General features: G+C 45.4%; 1 protein-coding gene across 1 annotated transcript in view; it reads left to right on the forward strand.

Moving 5' to 3' along the window:
- The window catches only part of Ptgfrn (prostaglandin F2 receptor inhibitor), a 73,731-nt gene that overhangs the window by 27,061 nt on the left and 28,948 nt on the right, over positions 1-17,722 (forward strand). Inside the window, exons 3-5 of the mRNA XM_027393526.1 lie at positions 5,974-6,342; positions 9,002-9,415; positions 13,260-13,640. Of these exons, the coding sequence (XP_027249327.1) occupies positions 5,974-6,342; positions 9,002-9,415; positions 13,260-13,640 (1,164 nt within the window). The remainder of the gene's footprint in view (positions 1-5,973; positions 6,343-9,001; positions 9,416-13,259; positions 13,641-17,722) is intronic.

Consider the following 17,722-nt stretch of genomic DNA (forward strand, 5'->3'; position numbering starts at 1 on the left):
TGGTAAACAACTTGTTGCTTAAAGCAGGGTCTCCTCTATTGCCCAGGCTGACCTGGGATTCACTCTTGGCCTGACTTGGCCTCAAACTCTCAGGATCCTCCTACTTCAGCCTCCTAAGTGCTGGGATCACACATGTGGTTTAACCTGTTGGTTTTCTTTGGTGCTTAGCCTCCTGGCTGCTTACCCTGCCCTCAATATGTATGATCTGTCCTTTGAGATATGCCCTGTATGCCAAGGCCACTTCTTGGCTGCCCCAACCCCCAAGTAGAATCTTGGCTCTTTAAATTAGCTCTCTGTGTGTTCCTGAACTTGCAAGTTATTTCTCTGCCCCATGAGGTGTTCGAAACTCTGTGTTTAGACATGTATTTTGTGGCTTAAACTACTTGAGAACTGGTGTATTTGTAAAAAGCGGAAGCATGGGGCATCATTGGGTTTGGTGACTGTGACTCATACGTCATGGAGGCATTGATCTAGGCTGTTCCAGTTTTAACCTGATGACCATTGCTGCTTCTCAAACACAGCTGTCTGATCCACACTACTTTATTATAACAGAAACAGTACAAAGGCAAATCTGAGACACCCATGCTTTAGATTTATACCTACTTGCCCCTCCCCCAAGTAGTTGAGGGGACTTACAAGGAGACACACATACAAGTGCAAAGAGAACTTTGAAATAAGATAAAAGCTAAGCTTACAAGACAGCATGAGAAGTAAAAAGAAGGAGATGATTATTTGAAATTTAATAGTTGAATGTCATATTTAAACTGATGTTCCTTGAAGGCAGGTACAAGAAGTAACATGAAATATATATATATATATATATATATATATATATTATATATTGATATTGGCGGGGGAGGACTTACTAGTTGGAATAATGACAGGTAAAGTTAGCAATGGTTGCATTAAATGATTTTGTTCCCCTGTAGATTTAAGAAAAATATTTAAATGAGACTGCTTACTGCTCTAATTTGCAGAGGGACCTGGGAGAATGGAGCCTAAAAATAAGGCAGACTAACGACTCATGCAGTAGCTTTTTTTCAGAGCATCAGACAGTTTATATTCTGAGGGTTAAGAATCACATGAGTAAAGTGTACAATCACAAGGATAGGCTACACGTGACAAAAACATGCTTTTTCATAGAGGCATATAATTAATAGCAAGCAATAATGAGTCATCTGAAGTAAACTCACCCCTGGCTGCTACGTTTGAGTATGTAAACACAGTCCAAGAACAATTCTGTGTTTTGAAGAAACTGAGATCACAAGACTCTTGTCTTGGAGTTTTCTGACAAGCACCTAGAGTTCCATCTTGGACCTTGTTCAACAGGAATCCAATGGCAAATGGGTGCAGAATCTGGAGGGCTGTGTGGCTTTCCTTGGGGGGTCTAAGCTGAGCAGGTTGTCATAGCAAGTGCAGGGCTCTTAGCCATGGGGATTGAAACTCATTTAGTATAGGAGCCTTCTTCACACCCTCCAATAAAGTGTCCTTATTTCTGGAAGATATAAAATGTTCTGAGACTATCATAAGTGGCCCAAAAGGCCAAAGATACCTATGTACTTTGTTATTTCTGGAATATGATGCTACAGTTGTCCTACAGTTTTGTTGTTTTGTTTGTTTTATTGTCATTCTGTTTGGGTGTTGTTGTTGTTTTGTTTGTTTGTTTGTTTGTTTTTTGAGACAGGGTTTCTCTGTGGCTTTGGAGGCTGTCCTGGAACTAGCTCTTGTAGACCAGGCTGGTCTCAAACTCACAGAGATCCGCCTGCCTCTGCCTCCCGAGTGCTGGGATTAAAGGCGTGTGCCACCACCGCCCGGCTGTTGTTTTTTTTTAACTGAATTTTTAATGGGTTTTTATCAGATGGATTTTTGTAATGCAACATGACAATATTCTTGATAGTACTTTATTATTTTGAGACAGACTCTTGTGTAGCCTAGGCTATGTTCTGTAGTCTTCCGTAGTCTAGGCTGTGTAATTTGGCTATGTTGCTGAGAATGGCCTTGAACTTCTTCTGATAGTCTGCTTCCAGGCTCAGTTTGTTCAGTGCTGGGGATTGAACTCAGGACTCCGAGCCTGTTAAACAAGTACTCTACCAACTAATCCCCTGTAGTATTTTTAAAATTAGTAGATAAATGGTTTCTAGTGGGCATGGTAACACAAGCTTTTACTCCCAGAATATAAGAGACTGAGGACATTGAGTGCAAGGTCAACCTGGACTATAAAACAAACCAAACAAAATTTTAAATGGCTTTCATATAAAGGTTTCTTTTACTGACACCAGGAAACAAATGAAACCTTCATTATTTAAAAAAAAATTATCTTATTGGTTCCTACTGTGTGACCTCCTCCCTGTGTGTGGGCACTTGTGCCTCAGCATGCAGATGAAAGTCAGAGAACAACTTGTAGAGTGGATTTTTTCTGTCCACCTTTACATGCCTTTTGGAGCTGGAGCTAGGTGGCCAGATTGGCCTCAGCCTCGGAGATCTGCCAGCCTCTGCCTCCCGAGTGCTGGCATTAAAAGAGTGGGCCACCACTGCCTGGTAAATAGTTTAGGATCAGAAATGTTTAGGACTCTTAATTTGAAACACTGGTAGCACTTGGAAACTCAGAAGGAACTTGTCTTTTCCTCTTTCCCTAAGTTATCAGCTGTTACCAAAGGTTGTGACAAAAATTGGCAAGTGTGGCTCTGCAGATAGTCTTCTTGATTTGAGAAAAGCCATATGCTTTCCCTTTTACAAGTTATATTTATTTTTAAGTATCGTTTGCCGCTATTTAACAATATTAAGGGGAATCTGTACTAAATACCAGATTGCTGCTGGCAAGTTGAAACTGCTACCAAAATCTTGTATCTCCGTATGCTCGGAGGAGAGGACACCCTGGTTTTTGCATGCATGACATTGCTTGGGTTTATAGGTTTTCAGAGTAAAATTTGCTCTTCCAGGTATATGCTTTTACTGTTACTTTTCCTGGTGGCACCATGACATAGCTTCCACCCAGGGACTTGCACAGGTTGTGATAGAATTTGAGGAAGGAATGTATGAGTGATTCCGGGAAAGGGGGATGCTTCACTGAGGAGATGTTGGGACTGAAGCCTCCTCTTAGCAAGAGGATTGCTGGGAAGGCATGCTGGCTGGAGGAGGCAGTGAAGGAGAGACCCTGGGTACTACAGGGCATGATGGCATTTCCAGAAAGCTGCACAAGCTATCCAATAAGTATGTGTTGAATGGAAGACACACAGGATTTTTCATGGCCTGGCCTGAGCCCACCACTATAGCTTCATCTCCTAACATCCTTCTCCCCTGGTGCTTATACTTCAACAAAACCAAACTACCTTTGGGAATACCACCATATCCTTCAGATCCTGTTTTTGAGCCAATCTTGCAATGTCAATGAGCTGCCAACTCCCAGACATAAGTGATCCTTAACTTCTTGAGTAGCTGGGGTTATAAGCATATAATAGCTTTATTTAATTTTACTTATTTATTTAACTTTCTTTTCAATGCTAGGAGTGGAGCCTCACACATGGAAGGCAGATACTCTATTGCTGAGCTGCATGCCACACCTAGCCCTACTTTTTTAAGGACAGTGATGTGATTTGGGGTTCAGCAGCCTTTCTTAGGTTGGGAAGTTGTTTTGGGCCTGCCCCTAGCTCAGCTAGGACAGGAAGACAGTTGGTCCCTGTCTTTGTTAAGGTTTTCATTGCTATGAAGAGACATCATGACCACAGCAATTCTTATAAAGAAAACACGTAATTGGGGTGACTCACAGTTTCAGAGGTTCAGCTCATTATCATCATTGTGGAGAGCATGGCAGTGTTCAGGTAAATGTGGTCCTATAGCTGAGAGAGCTACATCTTGCGGGCAACAGGAAGTCGACTGAGACACTTGGTGGTATTCTGAGCATAGGAAACCCCAAAGCCCACCCCATAGTGACACACGTCCTTCAACAAGGCTATTCCCACTCCAACAAAGCCACACTTCCTAAAAGTGTCATTCCCTATGAGATTATGGGGGTCAATTTACATTCAAACTACTACAGTCCTCTTACTTGAGCAGTGTCTCACACTGTCTCTGTCAATATGTCTCTTACACAGTTGTCTTTTTCCTTTCCCAAAGGAAATGATAATTGATAAAGCTTCTGAGGTTAGAGAAAACAAGAGTTAGGTTTTAAAAATGGCCCTCAACTTTTTTCCAACCCTGACCCAAATTTATGTTATGTTTTCATCATAATCTGATTCATGCATACCTTTGTTTACTTAACAAAGTGCTGTATATAGCAATATTTATCCCTTACCAAGTGCATTGCTCTCTAATCGCTTCTGTTCATTTAAAATTCCATTTTTAAAAGCACACACAACCACTATAAATTCATTTTGGAATCCACTAATAGGCAGCCACAGAGTTTGAAAAACATGAATTACACCAGCAATAAACAAGCAGCCTGGTGTGCTTTGGTTCCTGGGTATGATGCCGCAGACCAGGTGACTTAAAAAACAGACCCCTTTCCCTGCAAGCTAAAGGTCAAAGCAAGGTGGCCAGTCTGTGCGCTCTGAGGGCTGAAAGGAAGGATTGGGCCTGCCTCTTCTGAGCCTGTGCTGGCTGGTTGCCAGTCTGTGGTGTTCTTAGTTCTTGGATGCATCACCTTGATCTCTCCAATCATCACTGTGCAGTATTCTCCCTGTGAGTCCAAATTAGCTCCCTTTTAAGGATGCCAGTCTTATTGGTTCAGAGGCCTACCCTATGCCCTGTGACCGCATCACAGCTTGCCTGATGACATCTTTTGTGACCCTATTACCAATTAAGGCTGTGTTCGGACATACTGGATTTCAGAATTCAGCGTATGATTGCTGAGGCACACAGATCAACTCATAACAGATGATAGAAATACAATAGTGACAATGGAAAGCCCCATCATATTGAACCCATAGTACATAGAGGACTCTCAGCTGAATGTTTTGTTTTATTAACTCATTGATACCATCTTATCTTATAATCAAGGAAACCAAGCTAAGAGAGATTTAATTCTGATCTCTGTGATTCAGAGCTCATGTTTTCTCCTGACTCATTGCTGTATCTGTTTGTAGAATATCAAGAGAGGTACAGTTAGTCGTGTGGTCTAAATGGAAATGCAAAATCCAGGTCGTCAACACTACAGAATTGTGCTAAATGAATGCATTTCATTGTAGTGAGACCTTCTAAATGGACAGGCAGGTGCCTGTCACTGAGGGCTCTGCCCCAGAGGTCTGTGGAGCACAGACTCTCCTGGCAGGTAGTGCCAGCCAACCGTTGGCTCTGTCCACTGTGTTCCTTTCTCACCACAAGCTGCTGTATTCCTGACAACACCAGGCAGCCTCCCTCCCTCTGAGCTTCTTCATCCGCCTTCTGAATTTAGATCAGAGTGAAGAGTAGAGAGAAGGAAATGAGCCAGAAAATAGAAAATTAATACTTGGTGGAATTGTCATATTTTAAAAATAATTTATAACCAATGTCAGATAACAGGAGTTAAATCATTTTATCAGCAGACTGCCCGGGGATTTGAAAATTGGCATCCATCATTATAAATCAGGTCTTGGGCATGGTCTCTAGGGATGAAGGTTGATGTGGGATGGGCAGGAATGTAAATATGTGCTGATCTGTGTCCTTTTCTTTCACACAGAAACTTTCCATATCTCATTGCATGATAATGGTATGTTAAATGGTAACAGAAGACACAAAGCTATTTGAGGCCATGGTTAGCCTACTTTTCATATTTAGTCTGCCTGTCACCCCTGGGAGACTCGTGGTGTGGAAGGCAGTCATTTCAAAGTGTTACTTCCAACCCATAATTTCAGGAATGGCTTAATCCTCATTTTCTTAGATATTCAGATGCCACATCTGCCCTTGGGACCCCGAGCAGGAGCATCCTTCACATGTCACTGTCATACTAAGAAGGCCTTCCCCAGTTAAAGGTCCACCTTTCATTTCCTGTCGTTACAGCTGTCTGTCGAGGGCGTGTGGTGAGAGTCCCTTCGGGCAGCCTGGTTCGGGTGGTGGGCACCGAGCTGGTGATCCCCTGCAATGTCAGCGACTACGATGGCCCCATTGAGCAGAACTTTGACTGGAGCTTCTCATCTTCGGGGAGCAGCTTCTTGGAGCTCGCCAGCACCTGGGAGCCGGGCTTCCCAGCACAGCTGTACCGGGAGCGGCTGCAACGGGGCGACATTCTGTTGAGGAGAACCGCCAATGATGCTGTAGAACTGCACATAAAGAATGTCCAGCCCTCAGACCAAGGCCACTACAAGTGCTCAACCCCGAGCACAGACGCCACTGTCCAGGGCAACTATGAAGACACAGTGCAGGTTAAAGGTACAGCTCACACAGGGCCCAGATCTTCCTCTGTCTCTGCTGCTGCAAAGAGACTCAGTGCCCCTGTCCATCACAGTGGTGATGTCTTACCTGAGGACAGGCAGAAGGTGGACCAAGTGACTCCTGGGAGCCCTTCTCCTTTCCCAATGTAATTCTGATGCATCAGAGGGCCAGTGAATTGTAGGCACCATGGTGTAGTCACCTGTGAGAGCCCCACTCTGGAGCCAGCTTGCCTGTGCAGTCGACTCCTGGCTCTGCTGTTTGTCAGCTAAAGGACTCCTGGCTCAGTCCATGCCTCAGCTCCCTCTGTCCAACAGAGCCTGCCTTAAAAGGCATGGGGACAGGAGAGCTAACCCATGCCAGGCCTCTCCAACTGTGTCATAGCAAGTATTCAGCTTCAAGGCAAGCTGGAAGGCATGACTATGAGGTTCGGTTTTATGGGAGAAATAGGTGCTTCAAAGTTCATGTCCTTTTCTCTGGGACATTTATGAGTTAATATCTGTTTGTGTCAGAAGTTGTACTTGCTGTTTACAGATGAGAAAACCACATGGTTACTGTTGTTTTATGAACCCTGCTGTGCAAAGTTGACATCATGGTCATCTGGAATATCTTGAGTTTGGGTTTTCCTTGCCTTCTAAGTGCTGTTGGATTTGTTCACATATTCAGTTATCTGAATCCAATGAAAAAGATAGGACAGGCTATTTCCCTAATTTACACATGATATAGAAGAAGTGCATAGGTTAATTACTTGCTTAAAATGACATGGCTCATTAGTGAATGAGCAAGAAGAAGCTATTTAATTTGAGGCTAACAAAACAGAAACATTATTATTGTTATTATTAATTGTACATTTATTTGTGCCCTGCCTTGTTTCTGAAAATATTTGTATCAGGGCAGGAGTGTATATAATTACCTGGAAAGTAGAAAATAATGATAGAAAAGGAGTGGGCTAATCCAGGTACCCATCCCTTTGTCATGGTTGGTAGAAACTGCTTTTGCTCAGCTGTTGTTCCCTTACCAAACCATGAGGGGATGAAATGGCAGCCATGTCTGTCAGGTAGGAACCAAAGCATTAAGCCAACAAATTTACCTCTTCCATCTTCCCATAAAAGCCATACACCATTTTTTATGGTGTATACATACCTTTTTATGGGTATGGTGGCACACGCCTAGAAACTTAGCACCTGTGAAGATGAGGCAGGAGGATTGAAAGTTTGAGGCTAGTCTGGGTGAACTATATAGTGAGTTCAGAGCTATCTTGAGCTATGTAGAAGACTCCATCTGGGGGTTAGGGATTGGGGCATAGGAAACTCGGAAGTTCAGTGGTAGAGTAATTAATTGCCTAGATATGCAGGGCTCTGGATCTGGCTTGTAGAAGGGGCATGGGGGGCGGGCGGGGGTCTGAGTTTTGGGTTTTTTTTTTTTTTTTCCTTTTAAGATTTCCCATAAGACATTTTTGCACTAAGTTAAACAGTACAACAAATCACCCCTCCCCTCAGGTCAGGTACACTCTTGTGATTTATTGTGAGAAGTGGAGGGTGACAAGCCCCCAGCCCTCCCTAGCATCTGCCCATTTCTTCACTAGTCTTTGTAGGCAAGAGAAGCAAGGGGAGGCTTTTCTTGGCTCAGGGGAGCAGAAGGATAGTGTGAGAGAGGCTGGCTGACTGCCCAGGTGGAGTCTCTGGCAGGAGCTAGATGTGGTCCAGCATCTATCTGTCTGGCCTTCAGCTTCATGGGTCTTGTAGCTGCCCCAGTGAGGAACTGGCCTTGAGAATGAAGCCATGGCAGCCATACTCACAGATTGCTGTATGTACTGGAAGTCCATTACAATAGTTTTGTAGAAGAGATGGGCCTATGGGAAGTGTTCTTCTAAAGGAGTAATGTTCCTGGTATCTGGAGTAATTGTGATGCTTGAAAAGCCACATATGTAGCTCCTGGTGAGCTTGGAAGATTTTTCCAGCCCTTGGTGGACTCTTACCAGATCACCAGCATCTGTCACTGTCACGTTTCCTGGACCCACCCTCTTTTCTAGACTAGCAGTGGCCTCTTCCCATTGGTGCTGAGAATTAGCAGCAGAACCTTCAGCATTTCTTGGCTCCTTCCTGTCCTGTGGATATACCCTATCCAGGATGTGATCCACAGGCAGCTCCTGCCATCACCTCTCCCTGGAGATCTTGAGTCTTGGCAGTTCCCTTGTCTCTAGATTGCAGGTCCCCTCCTCCAGCCCTGTGTTCTAACCAAAGGATTGCTTGAACATCACGCCAATCTATTTCATCCTGGTGCCAGGCACTATCCTGGCACTCACTGGACTCTTGTTGGCTCTGTGAAGTGAGGACAGTCATCTTCCTTTCCAGGAAACTAAGGCACAGAGAGCAAAGTTAAACCTCCATCATGGTGACAGAAGCACTCACAAACCCATTTAGGTGGATGGAGTTTTATTATTGTCTCATTTTTCCTTTTGTTTGTTCAAGTCAGAAAGTTAGTTGAGATAGTGGGTGGATCAGAATAGATGACTTGCTTTAGAACCAGAAATGGAATGAGGAATCCTTGAGTAGCTGCCACGGCTCAAGGCCAGAGTCATGGAAAGTAGCCTATTCTTTAGTTATGGGGTAGGACCAATGGCGACTACTGACTGATGTCTTCCCTCTGTCCTTCACAGTGCTGGCAGATGCCCTGGTGGTGGGCCCCAGCTCTCGGCCTCCTCCAGGCCTGAGCCTGCGTGAGGGGGAACCCTTTGAGCTGCGATGTATCACATCTACCATGTCACCATTGCATACTCACCTGGCACTTCGGTGGGAACTGCACCGTGGTCCAGTACACCGCAGCATCCTAGCCCTAAGCCATGAGGGCAGGTTTCACCCAGGCCCTGGCTATGAGCAGCGCTACCACAGTGGGGATGTACGTCTGGACACAGCGGGCAGTGATGCCTACCGCCTCTCCGTGGCCCGGGCGCTCTCTGCAGACCAGGGTTCCTACAGGTGTGTGGTCAGCGAGTGGATCACAGAGCAAGGCAACTGGCAAGAAATCCAAGAAAAAGCTGTGGAGGTGGCCACCGTGGTGATTCAGCCGACAGGTGAGGTTTTGAAAATGTGTCTCACTGATTGGAACCAGTGACCATGTATAGGACTAGATCAGAAAAGGACTGACCCGATTCCTCTTGTTGGGTATGGGGAGCAGAGTGGCATTGGTAGCTTGGGGAAGGGTACCTCTGCTTTGAGCTGTGTGCCAGTACTAGAGTTCTGCTTTTCTGCTGTCTGATGTTGCTTATCTTGTATAGGTCTGACTCAGAGGTTAAGAATGATGTCCTGTCAGGACCCACCTGGTGTGGTTGGATTCGCTCATACCTGCTGCTTTAGCTTTTCTTGTTTACTATTTCCTTTATTCCTTGGGTGTGTCCCCTGCCTCCCAACACACACACTGGTAGGTAGGTAGGTGTGTGTGTGTGTGTGTGTGTGTGTGTGTGTGTGTATGCACACGAAGCTGACTCTAAACCTCTTGCTAATGTGCACCCCCTGAACCTGCCTTTCCCCCCTCATCAGGTGACACACTCCCCACGGATCAGGTTTCTTCTTGCTTCCTATGCCATACATACTCCAGAAAGTCCAGCCATGGTCCATATCAATGAATTTTTGTCCTATAATTTGCCAAAACGCCCCCTTTTAGAATCCCCAGCTACAGAAACAAGATAGAAAGGACATACTAGGAAGTCTACAAAAACAGAAGAAAAGCGAGAGAAAACCATTATTGACTTACTCTTCAATAAGCATTGGTAGAGGGCCTACTGATTTCAGCACTGTTTTGGGCCCTGGGCTCAGAGCTACTGCAGGCTCTATCCCAGTCACTAGAGCCTGAAGCCTCAGTAAGGACAGAGTACAAAGAAACCATTGCAGGTCAATGTCACTGCCAGGGATAGCTGGGTATGCCTGGTTGTCTAGGAGTCTAACATCTTCAGATAACTGTCTCCCCTGCCTCCTGGGAGACCTTGGCTGGATTCATTCCCTGCTCAGGAATGTGAGTGTGTGGCCTGCTCTGTTCCTGGGAAGGAAAGGGAGAAGCTATAACCAGTGATTGTTTTGCAACTTGCATGGTTCTGGGCAGCATTCCTGCACCTGAACATGGGTGTGAATATGTTCACAAGTGGCTTGTGGCAGCTGAGGCATGGCCACTACCATGGACCTAGGCTCCGTTGGCTACAGAAATGACTTCCCAGGTGGTCTAAGGTCATCTTCTGTAGCCAAAGTGATTGTCTGGAATCTGCCATAGGAAATCTCAGTGTGCACCAAGCAACTGCTTTAATGAGGCAAGCAGACTAAGAGCTTAGCTTGGCAGCAAATTCACCATTTAATGGAGGAATTTCAATCAGAAAGGAGGGGCATGTTTCAAACATACCACAAACCCATAGCATCTCATTACATGATTAGGATTCAAGACTCGGTCATAGCAGCTGCATCCTGAGGCTGAGGCTTCACCATCTTCTCTGGTGTTGAGCCCAGGGCCTCCCACTTGCTAGGCAAGCACCTATTGCTTAGCTATATTGCCCTTTTTATTTTGGGGTGGAACCTTGCTAAGTGACTCCAACTGGCCTTGAACTTGTGCTCTTCCAGCCTCAGCATCCAGAATAGCTAGGATTACAGGCTTGCACCAGCATGCTTGACCTTGTGATCTTTTCATGTGTGATGTGTCTCTTTGACAGTCTTTTGAAGCCCATACCTCTCTTAATTCATGAAACATAATATATAAGGTAACACGGAAAAAATTATACTGAAGTAGTTATCAAAATATCTTTAAAACACATTTGTTTTATACTAAATTATACTTCATTATTAACACATGAATAATAAGCCATATTGGCAGGCCTAACAACCATCATAATATCTAGGGAGCAGTGAATGTAAATAATGTTTTAGATGTCTACAACTCCTGTAAAGTGATGTATGAAGATCTGTTGCTTCTGTTGAGGACCAAACCCCAGCTATAGGCCCTACCTACTATACTGCCTTGATCCTTACTTACAAAGGGAGGATTTGTAGTTTATCAGCTAAGGCTAATGAAAATAAAAATAGGGATGAGTTTGCCCATCCACATGCCCAGGCTCCCTAAGTTCTCTGTGCATTGCAAGTTAAGAATCCCTGTGCTTGGGGGCTGTGAGCTTGATTGTATATGATTCCCCCCTTCCCTCTCCTCCTTCCTCTTTCCCTCCATTCTCACAGCCCTCTTTGTCTATTTATTTATGTTTTTAGACAGGGTCCTACTGGCTTGAAACTTACAGACTTACCTTGAACTCATAGAGGTTTGCCTGCCCCTGTCTCAAGTGCTGGGATAGCATACATGTCCCACCATATCCAGCCAAGGGATGGTCTTTTGCTTATTCTCAGTCTGTGCACCGGTCACAGGTACCTGCTCGTGCTCTGTGACCACAGTGGTGTTGTAAATGACACAGAACCACTTAGATAGCTGTGTCATCCATGTGGTAGGTAGGTCTTCCCTATGGTGGGAGTGGCTGGTGATACAAATCTTAGTATGTAACTTGAAGATTTAGCAATATTCTACAAGAGAAAACCTGGAATGCCACAGGCTTTGCCCAGATCTCCTCTTGCATCTTGAATTCTTAGGAACCCTCCCTCCCCCAATCACCAGCTCTATTTCATCTCCCATTGCCAGACCCTTAAATCTGGAATACTGGGACGCATGGTTACTGATAGGACAGATATTTAACCACTTTTATCAAAAAAATAAAATGGCAAAGTGGACTACACAGCTGAAAAGACATTGCTGCCAATATGTCTGGACCCTAGGAATACGTTTCTTGATCTTATAGAGGAGAAAGATAAGGACAAACCAGACTTTCAAACTCTTTTCCCTAATCTGTGTCCACCTTGTTTTCTGTCATGTGTTGGGATGGATGTTGAACTTGGCTTGAAATACTTGTTTGAAACATTGTCAAGATTTGGAATTATTCCAAATCATTCCAAATTCATGTGGAAGCAGTATCTGATGGAGGGCATGGGCTCTTGAGTTTGGTGGTTTTCTGAACTGGGCACAAGCCTTTGTCCCTGAGCTTCCTGGGAACAGCAGTGGGTGCTGAATGGGTTATGCTAGAAAGTGGGGACTCTACTGGGAGAAGTTGGCTGTCTGTCATTTAGTGACAGTTCCCAGAGTATCATTGTAACTTGAATTTTTCCACTCTGATTTCAGATGTTTGACATCTTAAAAACCCCCTGAATAGGGTAAAAATATTTCCATTTAAAAGCTTTGACAATGGAATGCTGAGCAAGACCTTCTTTGAGCCTGTGACACCCAATATTTCAAGGCTTCCCCTAATTTTAGCTTACTTTTAATTGTCCATAGTCATGAGAGGATGGTAGCATGGAAAATGCAAAACTCATTGGGTTTGGGTTTACAGCATGTCTCATGCTTGACTTTCAGCTGGGCATGTCTAATGAAACGATAGTCTATGTACAACACATTGTCAAGGACTGACTCACAAGAATTGTCTGGTTTCACTTTCCTGGCTCATCTGTATAGGATTTTCCATCCTACCCTCACGGTGCTGGAGCCAGGGATGCTAGGGGAGGGCTCTACCATGGAGCTACTCTGCTTCAGCCTCCATATCAATAAAATGACCATAGTAGTATCCACCTCATATTGTTATTTTCAGAATTAACGTACAGTAAGTACATGAAAGTGATAAAGTGTTTGCTGGTGTTCATTGCTTCTCTTTTCCAAAACCAATTTAGTGTGTGTCATGAATTTATTCATTAACTATTCCTCAAGTACTTTCAACTGCACAAAGCCTTCTAATTTTAACACTATAAATCAGCTTAAAAGGAGGTGATCTAGAGGGTGGTAAGGAGAAAGGAGGGTCTAGAAAGGGCAAACCACTCGATCACTTGACGGACTTGTTTTTCCTCTTCTAGCTCTGCAATTGGCTGTGCCCAGGACTGTGTCTGTGACTGAAGGAAAGGACCTGGACCTTTCATGCAACATCACAACAGACCGTGTGGATGATGTTCGACCCGAGGTGACATGGTACTTCAAAAAGACACCTGATGCCTCCTTGCTTGCCTCCCACATGCTGGCTCGGCTGGACCGTGACTCCCTGGTACACAGCTCACCACACGTTGCTCTCAGTCATGTGGATACCCGCTCCTACCATCTGCTGGTGCGAGATGCTAGCAAAGAAAACTCTGGCTACTACCTTTGCCTTGTGGCCCTCTGGGCTCCTGGACATAACAGGAGCTGGCACAAGGTGGCAGAGGCCATGTCTGCCCCATCCAGTGTAAGCGTGACCTGGCTAGGTGAGTAGTTGTCTGTTTAATCCTTCCTGTGCACTCAGGAAGTCTGTGGTATGCTGGGCATTGTGCCTCATTTAGATGTTTGGATCAGACAAGTGTCCTTGAGCTCCCCAGCTCCCAGGCTGGAGGGAAGCATGACGGGCTGAAAAGGTCTGGCCAGCAAGGAAAAGCATAGGTGATGTTTGTTCCAGGGCCCTTGCTGGAGAATGTGGGTTCCTTTGTTGGTGAGAGTCACCTACCTGCCTATGAGAGCTGAGCTCAGTGGCTCTTTGTTGAGTGGAGAGATAGCCATTCTTTTCTTCTTACTTAGACCCCTAGGCATTTCTGTCCTGGGCTAGTACTTCCTGAAGGGCAGGCAGTAAGAAAGAGCAGTCACCTCTTCCAGCTAACGAGAATGTCTTCTACCCCAGAAGCCGACAGTGGTTTTATCTGCACATGCCATTTAAGTAGGGGCCACCCACCTCCCTCTCTCTCTCTCTCCTCAGGCTCTCAGACCAGGTGCTGCTCCCTTGGTGGAGGAACAGAGTATCACCTACCCCATTTGTCATGTATGTGATCCCTGGAGTGCCCTTCCCTTATCACATATGTGATTGTGGTCATGTTCTATCTTGTCGTATGTCAACTGATGTACCCTCATCTTGTCATCGTGTGTGCTTCTTGGAGAGTGCTCACTTATAATGTATGTGCTCCCTGGGGATTCCTCACTGTATTATGTTTGTGCTCCTCACCTTATCACATGTGTGCTCCCAGGTAAGTCCTCTTTCATTATGTATGTGCGTCCTGGAGAGTGCTTACTTTATCATGTGTGCTCCCTGACAGGTCCTCATTTTATCATGTGTGCTCCCTGACAAGCCTTCATTTTATCACGTGTGCTCCCTGACAAGCCCTCATTTTATCACATGTGCTCCCTGACAAGCCCTCATTTTATCATGTGTGCTCCCTGACAAGCCCTCGTTTTATCACGTGTGCTCCCTGCTGCCCTCATTGTATCATCCATGTTCTCCTGGCTATCACTTTATTTTCTGTGCACATACAAATGCCTCCCTAGTGTCCTTACTTTGTCATGTGTGTGCTCTCTGATAAGTCCTTTCTTTATAATGCATGTGCTCCCTGCTGTCCCTAACTTTACCATGTGTGCTCTCTGCTATCCTCACTTTGTCACATGTGTGCTCTCTGCTGTCCTCACTTTGTCATGCCTGTGGTTCCTGCTGTGTCTTCACCTTGTCTTACGTGTTTTTGCCTTGTCTTACTGTGATTGCTGTCTTATGTGTGATTCCCGCTGTGTCTTCCTCGTATGCCTTGATTGGCTTTAACTCTATTTCCTGTAGCGTCCTGTCCTTTTTCCTCATCTCTTTTTTTTCCTGTGTGTCTTTCCACTGGGAGGAGTGTGTACTAGCCCCTCAGTTGTTCATCGCTATTCAGCTTGGGAGGGATGGGCCTGTGGGGTATGGCTGGCTCCCCTGGCTTCCTACCTGCATCATTTCCCCAGTGGACAGGCCTGTGGTCAGCTCGTCTGTTTTACAGCACTTTGGGCCTGACCAAGGCATTTGATTTTTCTTTGATTAAGGAGGCAGCATAGATCTTTAAAGGCCAGGAAATGACTTTCCCCTCTGCCTGATGCTAAACCTCCTCTGGCATGTGCACGTCAACTGCTAGGTAGTTCTTCTCTATCTTCCACAGAGAAGATATCTATCTTCCTAGAGAAGATTTGACTAAAGGGTGAGCTCCCTGCCTGTCTGTCCTCAATAAGCCTCTCTTTGGCATAGATGGGAACTTGGCAAGTGGGAACTGGGTACAGGGGGAAGACTCCTTAGAGAATAAGCAGTAGGGAAAGTCCAGTCAGAGCTGAGACAGGGGTGAGTGGGATGTGGGGGTGTCAGGCAGCCCCCAGAGCAAAATGGTGCTTTGATATCTGGAAAGCAAAAGGAGCAGGCTTATCTGGAGAGCTTTCATTCGTGCAGTCAGAAGCCCGTGCGAGACGCACTGTGAAGTCCTGAGCTGGAACAATGCTGGCCCAGCTAGGACGCTCCTTAGCAACCTTCAAAATAAAACAGATGTTGTCAGCACTGAGAGAAGAGTTTTCATCTCTGGAGTTGAATCTGTCTCACAGCTCTGATCCTAGTGCATTGTGTGGTGCTGTCAAATTCCCATTTCAGCTTTCTCCCCCCCTCCTTTCCCCTCCAACTTCTGAATCCTAGCTCCAGGAATTTTTTTTTTTTTTTTGAAAATTCTGCCTGCACTTCAATTCGAGGGCTTCTTTGAAGTCCTGCTGTATTGATCCCACATACCCTGGGGGAAGTACAGGCACTGTCAGACATCAGGGGCAAGCTCTGGGAGGGAATGGGCTTTGTAACTGGAAGGGATTTGTTGGTGACGTGTTCTCCAGAGATTGAGGAGAAATAAAGAGGCTAAACTGTGGGAAAGACTCCTTTATTATCCCAAGGATCCTGTCATCTGTTTCCCTGAAGAGTGCCAGCGCCATTGTGAAAGTTATCGGTGCATTATCTCCAGTGAGTAGAACTCCAGTAGAGCCCCTACCTTCCTGTGCCTTACACCAAATAGGCGCTCGATCAATATTGGCTGAGTGGGAGAAAATGCCAGCCCCAGTGTACAGATAATATAAAACTCATGTATATATAAACCAGAATTGTATGCAGGTATAGCCATGGCTTAGAATACCCAGAGACCCTTGTGCACATGTGAACTCACCAGGAGTGCAAATACTATGAAAAACAACTGTGTTATTCTTTCTTCCTCTTAAGTCTTCACCCTCTTCCCTGTCTATGACTCATGCTTTGCAGCTACTTGGACACTTGTCGGGAGGCGATTCAAGCCCCAAGTACAGGCCTCTAGTCACAGGCAGCCCCGAGTACAGCCACAGGCCTTTAGTCATAGTCTGCAGACTGCATTCTCTGCCCAGAAACAGAGGCAACCAGCTGACCTTAAATGTTGTCTCTAGAAATGTAGTTTGTGCATTCCATCAAATACAACTGGGAGCCTGTATAGGATAATGAAGATGTGACCCCCCAAAAAGCCAGGAAGATAGATGACCTGCTAAGTGATCATCCTAGGTTGTTTCCACAAAAGCATATTCTCTCTCTCTCTCTCTCTCTCTCTCTCTCTCTCTCTCTCTTCTCATTCTCTCTCTCCTCTCTCTCCCCTCTCTCCCCTCTCTCTCCTCTCTCTCTCTCTCCCCCCCCCTCTCTCTCTCTCTCCTCTCTCCCCCCTCTCTCCCCTCTCTCCTCTCTCTCCTCTCACTCCTCTCTCTCTCTCTCTCTTTTTTGTTTTTTTGCGACTAGGTTTCTCTGTGTAACTGCCCTGGCTGTATTGGAAATCACCCACTCTGTAGACCAGGCTGGCTTCGAACTCACAGAGATCCGCCTGCTTCTGCCTCCCAAGTGCCGGGACTAAAGGTGTGCGTCACCACCACCCAGCTCACAGGGGCATTCTTAAGAAAGTTGGATTCCTGTGCAGATATGACACCACACTCAGTTTTGCACTTGCCATGTTAGGAATTACAATTCCCATTTACCGAACACTTACTTTTCCCAGGCACTGATTGAGGACTTATATTCACGTGATGGTCAGGTGGGGTGTGCTATTGACCATCTTTGGAAAACGGACTCTTCCCCAGTGGCCAATTCTTGCTTCTTGTTTGGGAATGGCTTAGAATGATGGCCGAGTTGAGTCTTCCCTAAGATATTGTCACCGTATGTGGGGAGCATCTTTGGCTTTGAGAATCAGTTTCGCTGCCTGAGATGGCCATCGTCTAGTCTTAAAGATGAACTGGTCCTGTTCTCAATCTTGGATCTGTTGTGCTGGTTGATGAGGGGGGTGGGAACTGATGGGGTAGTCTCAGTGTTACACAGGCCTGATATTATCGATGGTCTGAAAAGTCAAGGATCCTTTGTAGCAGGATGGGAGGAATCTGGCTGATTTTTTTTTTTTTTTTTTTTTTTGAAGGTGAGAAAAAGGCCTTTTGCTAGGATTTGTGTCCGCCTTTGAAGGAAGAAAAGATATAAGTTGGTTTGCAAAATGAAGAACAAAGCGGCAGACATAAAAAATATAATCAAGATCAAAAGGGG

The sequence above is a fragment of the Cricetulus griseus genome (genome assembly GCF_003668045.3).
Source record: "Cricetulus griseus strain 17A/GY chromosome 1 unlocalized genomic scaffold, alternate assembly CriGri-PICRH-1.0 chr1_0, whole genome shotgun sequence".
Lineage (NCBI taxonomy): Eukaryota > Metazoa > Chordata > Mammalia > Rodentia > Cricetidae > Cricetulus > Cricetulus griseus.